General features: G+C 39.9%; 2 protein-coding genes across 4 annotated transcripts in view; one reads left to right on the top strand and one right to left on the bottom strand.

The window, feature by feature from the left end:
• Window positions 1-5: 5 nt before the first annotated feature.
• Window positions 6-1,581, top strand: C5H4orf46 (chromosome 5 C4orf46 homolog). Its single transcript, XM_032108549.1, has 2 exons — window positions 6-267; window positions 363-1,581. Exons 1-2 carry the CDS (start codon window positions 106-108, stop codon window positions 516-518), a joined length of 318 nt encoding a protein of 105 aa, XP_031964440.1. The 5' UTR covers window positions 6-105; the 3' UTR covers window positions 519-1,581.
• Window positions 1,582-1,770: 189 nt separating this feature from the next.
• Window positions 1,771-8,607, bottom strand: part of RXFP1 (relaxin family peptide receptor 1) — a 64,750-nt gene continuing 57,913 nt past the window's right edge. Inside the window, exons 15-18 of one of the 3 annotated variants that reach the window (XM_032110092.1) lie at window positions 8,274-8,503; window positions 6,540-6,950; window positions 5,813-6,031; window positions 1,771-3,759 (exon numbers count right to left, since the gene is read on the bottom strand). In XM_032110092.1, coding sequence (XP_031965983.1) covers window positions 3,458-3,759; window positions 5,813-6,031; window positions 6,540-6,950; window positions 8,274-8,503 — 1,162 coding nt within the window. In that variant the 3' untranslated portion in view covers window positions 1,771-3,457. The remainder of the gene's footprint in view (window positions 3,760-5,812; window positions 6,032-6,539; window positions 6,951-8,273; window positions 8,504-8,607) is intronic. The other 2 variants (XM_032110091.1, XM_032110093.1) reach the window with 2 other exon arrangements.

Below are 8,607 nucleotides of genomic sequence, written 5' to 3'. Positions count from 1 at the left end.
CCGCTGCCAACCCGCCGGCTCTCCGGGCGGCGGGAGCGGCACTGGGAGTGCTGTGGGCGGCGCTCGGGCGGGAGGCGCGCCCGGCGCGGGAGAGCCGAGCGGGACATGGCCGAGGCGGGGCCGCTGCCGCCGGCGGCGGTGCCCGAGGGGTCACCCGGCGCCGAGGCCCGGAGGGTCCGCGGCGGGGGCGAGGGGTCGGGGCCGCCGGAGCTGCCCGGCGGAAACATACGGGAGCTGCTGGAGGAGGTGGAGATGCAGATCGGCGACGTGAGTGCGGCGCGCTGCCCTCGGGCGGGCTCCGGGACCCCCTCAGGGACGGGGCCGGGCACCGGCGACCCCCAACCCCTCTGCTGTCCCTCCAGGCCGCCTTCTCGCTGGCGAAGATCCTGGAGGCGACGTCGGCCGTGTCGGCCCAGGTGGAGGAGCTGGCCATCAAGTGCTCGGAGAACGCCCGGTTCCTCAGGACGTGGCGGGACCTGCTGAGGGAGGGCTACGAGTCCCTGAAGCCCAGCGGCTGACGCTGGCCCTGCCCGCCGAGCCGCCCGTGTCGGACGGCGGCGGGGCTCTTTTCGACCTCCTCTTTTAGGGAGCTCATGTGGAGTCTTGTTTTCCCCCAGAGTTCTTTCACAAATACTTGGGGGCTCTCGTATGGATGTTTTATGTAAGTCTTCCGAATAAAAAAACTTTGTTTAGGGGACCAGTTTTGACTTTCAGGTTGTTCGTTGAAGCTCAAGCGACCTCACACTCTTTCTTCTGTGCGAACGTGATAGATACAAAGTTAATATGTGTGCTACGTTCAGAACTCATTACTGCTAGGAAAGTGGCGTCCTATGGTGAAGAATTGTCAGCCCTCCTTTTTAAGAGCTGTTACCAGCAGAAACCCTGCCAACTCCAGAGAAATTTGAACTAACTTCAGTTTTTTGTTATGCACACTTTTTCTTCACGTTGAGTATGGGATAATGTGTCAAGTTGTGGCTTATTTATGAGCTTTAAGAAAAATCCTATATCCCAAACCTTACTATTTTTAGCAGTATTGTAACGTATGTCTGTAAAGCTGCAGATTTTTCGCAAGATGTTTTATTACTGCAAACAATTTTACTTTTTGTTGTAATAAAGTGCCTTATGATGGACCATATATCTCTGCAGGGTAGAAGTTTAACAGCATTGTTCACTGATAGGATGGATTATTTTGAACTATAAGTAAAAACTTCCATTAGTTAGAAAAGAATCTGTGACGTGTATTCTCCTCTCACTGGGGAAGCACTTCAGAGCTTTTTCAGTATTTGGTCCTGTTTTTTATTTTTGCCTTATGCAATGACTAGTCTTATAGTCTAGAGCTTACTGTTAACAGAACCTCTTGGTCTGAAAGATTGCTGATCTGCAATAAATAGCTGTACTGACACTCCTGTACCTTTGTCAGGCACTGTGAAAAATGGTAATGCTGAAATGCAATGGCAGGCTGCAGGAGAAGATGACTCTGCTGTGACTTATTAGTCGGCCTTATTTTTACTAGTAGGACTTTTAGAAAGACCAACTGTAGTTTGCTTATCAAAACAATAAAGATGTTGCAAAAATTCTGAAGTATTGACTATTATTGTGTTACTAAAGGAAACAAAGGTGATGTTGAATATAACTGTAATGAAATTCAGTGAAAAACAAGTAATGGCAAGGTCAGGGATCCTTGCATATCTCATCAAAGGCAGTCACAGTCCTTGAGAGGGCTTGGCCCCTCAGAGTAAGGAAGTTCTATTGAAATGAGTTCTAATTGCTCTGGTTAAAGGCAATCCACTTGGCAGGATTTTGCTCAGCTGTTTTTAACCCCCATAACCCAAAATGTTGCTAAACAGCTTGGAAAAGAAGTCATTTTGTTCAGCAGATAATATTTTATTTCAGTAGAACATACAGTAGTGGAAACAAGATGCTAAACAATCTTCAGTTTCAAGATAATCCAAAGTTCTGTAAACAGTTGAAGTGTGAGTCACACTTTTTCAAAATTCTACTTCTTATACTGTTAAGTTAAGTGCAAACATTGGAAGTATCTTTTAACTTAATTTTAAATAGTTTCAAATCAATGCAAAAGAAAGCATTTTTTTACCTTTTTGGGCTTCTAGGCCATCAGACTGAATACGGTACTGAAAGAAGAAGGGAAGTTGTAATAATTCATAATAGAAAAGATTATCTTCAGTAAGAATGTGTGAAGGAACTGCCTCTAGGGGATTGTTTCAGATGGGATAGCTGTTTTTTACCCTTGTAATTCTGGGAAGTAAAATAATGCTTCAAAAAGTGCTGAATGGCTGTGGTTTTCAAATTACTTTAAAGCATCCAGTCAGATGTCCAAAGTGATTAAAATGTAGATGTCATGACACCTATTAAGACTGATAATTTTCTGTTTGACTGTCTCCCTGCTACACAGAGAGACATCTTAAGGCTGGAACTTGTTGAAGTGTACAAGCTGTGGCGAGATACCTCTGGTAGCCCGTTAAGAAAAGTGAGGAAAAGAGCAGCAGCAAGATGATGGGATACTCAGTCCAGTCTTTCCAGAGTAAGATACTCTTCTAAAGGGGGAAACTTCTACCAGTTAAAGCTGGGGGACACTCAGTTGGGAAAAAAAAAATCCCCAAACCACTCCTTTTTTATTTTTTTCTTCACCACAGTTCTGATTCTGCCTGAACTAGAATCTTAAAGATTAACTAGTCCCAGCCTCTCCCTGCCATGGGCAGGGACCCCTCCCAGTAGACCAGGCTCATCAAGGCCTTGTCCAACCTGGCAGCTGTATTAGAACTATCATTACAATTTCACTATTGCTTTTACTTGAGTCAAATAGTAAATTTATAAAAGGAATACAATTTTCACTTGTTTGTCTTTGAGAAATATAGTTAACTGACCTAATTATGAAATTTAAATGTTTTTCTTACAGCTATTGCTCCTTAAAGCTTTTTAAGATGATGCAGCCTAAATAGAGCCAGTCAGAAACTTTGAGGAGGAAATACATTTCTTAATGAGGAAACCAACTAACTATTTTAATAAAAATCAGCTGTTGAAATGGGAAATTTAAAAAAGAAAAAGAAAATAAACACACACACACACACACACACTTCTCCATACACAGATGATTTTGAAACAATCTGCTTTCAGGGTGAGATGTTTCAAATGACAATAAATTTTTTTTTTTTTTTTTTTTTTTTCACACACTTGGCTTCTGGAAGAAAAAAGCCCCAAACAACTGATTTCTCATTCGGATCTAGGATAAATTGTCAAAATGTCAGGTACTACCGTGAGATGGTAAAATGCCAGTTCTACCTGCAAACAGACACATGGCTGGCTCCCTCTTCTTCCTGCAGTGGTTCACGTGAGCCCTGATGTCACACCTCCCTCATTTTCCTCGTGGCTGTAAAGCAGTAAGCCCACAGATGTGAAGCTAACAGTGCCGATGTCACCGTGAGGGTTCAAAATGGAATTACGTGTATGAATTTAGTCTGGTTGACTGTGTAGTCACTGAAGCATCCGAAGAGTCTGTACAAAGCACAGGCTTCGTGACCTTTGGTGGGATTTCATGCATTGGCCACATCTCTACCCAAATGAATGATGGACCATATGGTTTCTGGCTGCCTTTAGCTCTCTTGGATCTTCTTTGCCTGTAGTTGTACCAAACCTGGTGAATCATTTCTTTGAAAGGTCGTGTAGTCAAAGTGTAGAGAAGAGGATTCAAAGCACTATTTATTGGCAGTATAAAAATCACCACCCAAGAAGTTATGGTACCTTAGGGAGGGAAAAAGAAAGGCAGCTGTAATATGCATTCCAGTGTTTGCACTCTTTAGTTAACATAAGCACTTGATGCCAACACAGCGTAGCTTCTTGGTGAGAGGGGGAGGTTGTGTGCTCTTAGGCTGAGCTCCTGGCACAACAAGTGCTTTTCTTTTTCTTCTTGCTGTTACACTTGCATGGCCTCCTATCTCTATTTCCAGGACTCCCTGCAAAAGCTGACATTGTTCTCTCAGTAGTTCCAGTTATCTCTCTTTTCTATGCCGTAGCTTCCTATTTGCCCTGACAGACTTCTTGCTCTGGCTGAGCCCCTTTTTCTTGCCCCAAAACTTTTTGTCTCTGCTTTGCTCCCTGTCTCTTCCTGTGATGTCTGTTCCCTATCCTCTTCCCATGATTGATGACATGCAGTCCTAATGATGCCCCTGATGTTCTGTCCTCCTTCAAAACAGTATCCTCCATTCCCTGTATCCCCTCAGAGCCTGGTTTTCTGTTCTGCACCAGGACTTCTCCATTCCTCCCCTGAAAAAGAGCATTGTATACATCCTCCTTATTCCTTCTTTTCCTGTTGGTAAGAGTTTCTGTGTTCGCTGTCCACCTATGTAAGTCTGTGCATTTTTACAACATCCCCTTCTCATCCTTTATTGTTTGGGAGATAAGTTACCCGAGGGGCAAGTGGAGAAGGAACAGGATTAAAATGCTGAAAGATGTCAGTGGGTGCCCTCTGTTGCATTGTTTGACTTATAAAACTGTTAAAGAACTGTTCTAAGAGGCACGAAAAACTCCATTGACTCTCCTTGCCTGACACCCCTCCGTGCCCCTCTCCAGTTTTACAACTTTGTTGCAGTATCAAGACATGCCTGTTGACTCTCATCATATTGGCTACAGTTTTGGAAACAAGCAGGTGCTAGGTTCTAAAGCTGTCACAATGTATCACCAACAAAAACCAAAAGCTATCAAAAGAGGTTTACAGCTTGTGTAAATGCAGGCAGCTAGCTGTCATGTGTAGTTTCATGAAACGAGTAATTACTGTTTAATCTGGTTTATCTATCACAGAACACTAATTTGCTGAATCCAAGATCACCCTGTGATTCAGCAAGATTTCTTCAAGGTTTCCTGACTTATAATCCACCTGCTTCTACTTGTAGCAATATTTTCTTTCAAATATCTTAGGCGGTTTGATAGCTTCTTGAAGAAGCATTTTAGAAGATTTAAAATAACTGAATATTTGACATAACCAGTGTAACTTCCAGACCTTTGAAAAGCAAGTCCAGACTTCAAAAAGCTCCACTCCCAACCCCCTGGTCAGCACATAAGGCAAAATCGTGTGAGCTAAAACATTTTCTTGCCAACATAATATTTTGACATACATCTGTACACTGAGTCTGAATCTGCTGTTGCTGATCTGTTCACACTCACATGTCCTCTCTAACAGGGTTTACAAGCCTCACACGAAGAGACTTTTTTCTGGCATGTACTGGCATTGAAAAGTGAAGGAAAAAATTAAGGTGCAATATTAATCTCTTAGGTTACACTATTTTTACATGGGAATATACTCACAGCATGAAGAAGATAAGCAGAGCTTTATGTAACTTAATGATTTGAATTATAAATACCAGCTTGTAAAATAAAGTTATTTCAGAATAAGGTACATTATTAAATCAAGATAGGAAACACTATATTGTCCTGAGTTGTTTAGGAAATAGAACTAGCAAAAGTTGTAAGATGAGAAAAGCCAATGCAACTCAGCCTTGATTTTCAGGTATATTTTCTACGCTTTATAGATGCCATATGAAGACAGACTTGAATGATTTAAACTTTGGAGTTTTTTATGTAAGTCAAAGGTGGCTAATCTTTGATAATTATAGTAATATAGTTCAATTAAAGAACAAAACTATATAGCTCATTGTATTGTGTGTACATAGATATAGATATGGAACATGAAGTTAATTTCAGCAATATAGTTCATTTCATTAAACTCTTTTTCTTCTGAAGTAGAAGAAACACTTCATGCTGGCACTGTTGAAACAGCCTCACAAAAGAAAGGACATACCTGGTATTTCTACTCGAAGTAAAGAAAGGAGTTTCAAGACAAAAATAGGTATCCAACATAGTGCATCAGTAAATACAATGAAGAAAAAACGTTTAGCAAGGATCATCTCTTTTTTAATATGATTCCGAATTTCAGTAGCCATAATAGCTGTCTGGTGAACACTGTAGAACATGCTCCCATAGGAAAACACAATGATGATAAAAGCTGCCAAGTTTACACCTGTTTAAAAGTTAAAATTAATCATAATTTAAAAGCATAATGGCAATTCTACATCACCTATTTGCAGTCTGGGTAGAAGAATATTTCATCTAAACTTTTAGTCCCATGGAATTAAGTGGCCAGAAAATCTGAGTCTGTCCTCAACTGAAGACTGAATTTTTGCCTCTACTCAGGTATTGATTTTATTCACTGATAACCGGCAAATGACTGCTATCTGGTTAAAACCAAATATTTCTCTGGTCTTACTATTGCTCTACTTCCCTAACAAAGGCTGTTAATTCAAGAACATAATGGTCAATAATTTGTTTCTACTTTCTCAGTCCTTCACGCATTTTAAGATAGGGGGGTACACATCTCATACAGTAAAATATTCATACTGGAAATAGTCTTTAAATGGTTGCTGGAGCATCTAAATCCAAGGAGGTGTGAACATCACAGCTATCTTATTTGTTTGGAATCTTGGTTCTTTTGCAGCTCTAATAGTATATAAAGAAGAAATGCAACTTACCTAAGAAAATCACAACAGAATATATCTGACTTCCTGAACTTTCCGATTGTTCTGAATGAAGAGGAAAACAGACGCCATTGGTGCCATAGTAGTTCCTGAAAAATTCCTTATTGCTCAGTGGGATAAAAGCAACAGCAAACCCGATTATCCAGATAAGAACCAAAATGGAAATTGTCCTGCATTTTCTGGGCTTCAAACACCTAAAAGGATAAACTATGCAGATGTATTTTTCCAAAGTCAGATAAGTCAACAGTAAGACTGACACCTCTGTAGACAGAATAGCCAGCGATCCAACCAACTGACAGTGAATACTGTCCATCCACAACTGAGCGTGCTTGTTGTATTCTCCACGATATTTAAGATCAAAAGCTCCAATCACAAATAAATATATTCCCATCAGACAGTCAGCACCTGTGGGCACAGTGCTTAACATCATTATTTACACATCTGAATTTCCCGTTCTCTCTGTATATGTATATTGGAAAACAGACAAATACACACACATACACATGCACACACACACATATATATATATATATGAGTACATACTTATAAGTTAGCTAATACATAGATATTAAATCAATATTGCATCTGGAATGCTATTATGAATTACAATTAAGGCAGTAAAATTTTAGAGAACTTTTTTTGTTTTTTGGTTTTCCTTTTCATTTGTACTGACAGTCTATGTTTCATACCTGTTTCCATTTTTTAAAGCCCTGGTAAAATTTGTTTGCAAATAGAAAAAGATACGGCTGTATTTATAGAAATATTCTTGCAAACCTTTTTTATTAGGTCTTATTTCTTTATTTATTTCTATATTAACATTTGGCTTAAGATAATTTTCTTTGAATAGGTGTCTTGGGGTCCAAGACAAACCGGAACAATAGGCCATCCACTGGATTCAAAGTTTGTTTTTTCCACCTTATGCTAGTTCAAAATTCATGTGCAAAGGCTAGTCTAGTCTATGACAAGACTAAGACTAGTAAGAGAAGATGACCTGTCAACACAGAACTGAAGGCTTCCTGGCTATTTTGCTAAGAATTTTGCCTAGTGTTCAGATTGTTTCTATGGGAAAAATAAAGTTTCAAAATCAGTGACATGATGTATTTAGAAATGTTGCAATAATTTTATACAAGGTTGACAACTACCTTTCAAAATGCGTCTAATTGTGTTTGTGCAGTACTTATAGACTCTCCTGTATTGAGAGACTCTGGATTGTAGTGACTGTACTGCCAAGTAGCTCATCCATAAACTTGTCTTGCTTTCAGGACTAAAATGAAAAAAAACCACCCCAATTCCTAATATTGGGGAGCTAGGATAGATTAATTTTATATATTTGCATAAGCAACCTTTTGCTTGTGCAAAAAATAGACCTTTTGAACACAATAATTACATGCAGATATTGCTACTTACTGACAAATGCATGGTAAAATAGAGGTTTGTGGGAATTTGAAATACTGGAATTTTATTTCTTCTTGCTGAAGAAAGTGGGAATTTGACAGAATTCCCACAGCATGAAAATCAAACATGAAACCTTTGGAATACACCACCTGCCAAAAGCAGCATTTAATGACACCGCCTGGTATATAGGGCAGAGCATTTTGTATTGTCATTTGCAACATCAAGAAAGTACAGTTAATTCAATGCTGGAAATATGTCACTGTACTAAATAACAAATATCACACACACTACAAGCAGACTAAAAAGATCTTTTTCTAGGCATGGAGTACTCACAGCAGAGAGACATTATGGAGATGGCGTGCAGCTTATTCTCCGATCTGATATAGGGCCTCATGCAGATAACAAAAATGTTTCCAAAGCAGGTGATGGCAGATACAACCCAGACAAACACTCTCTGTATGATGCTAGCTAAAAGATTCTCGAAGGAGGAAATTCCATCAGTGTTGGGTTTACAGCTGCGCACGTGAGGAGCATACCCACAGTACTGGAATTTCTTAAAATATCTGGTTGTGAGAAACAGGTAAGAGATCATTCTAGGTTAGTTGTCAGAATATCAAAACTCTCTAGTAACTACTCAGAAAACATATTCTGAAAGAAGAAAAATTAA

The sequence above is a fragment of the Corvus moneduloides genome, chromosome 5 (assembly GCF_009650955.1).
Source record: "Corvus moneduloides isolate bCorMon1 chromosome 5, bCorMon1.pri, whole genome shotgun sequence".
In the NCBI taxonomy this organism is placed as follows: Eukaryota; Metazoa; Chordata; class Aves; order Passeriformes; family Corvidae; genus Corvus; species Corvus moneduloides.
This window is presented reverse-complemented; position numbering and strand designations above follow the sequence as displayed.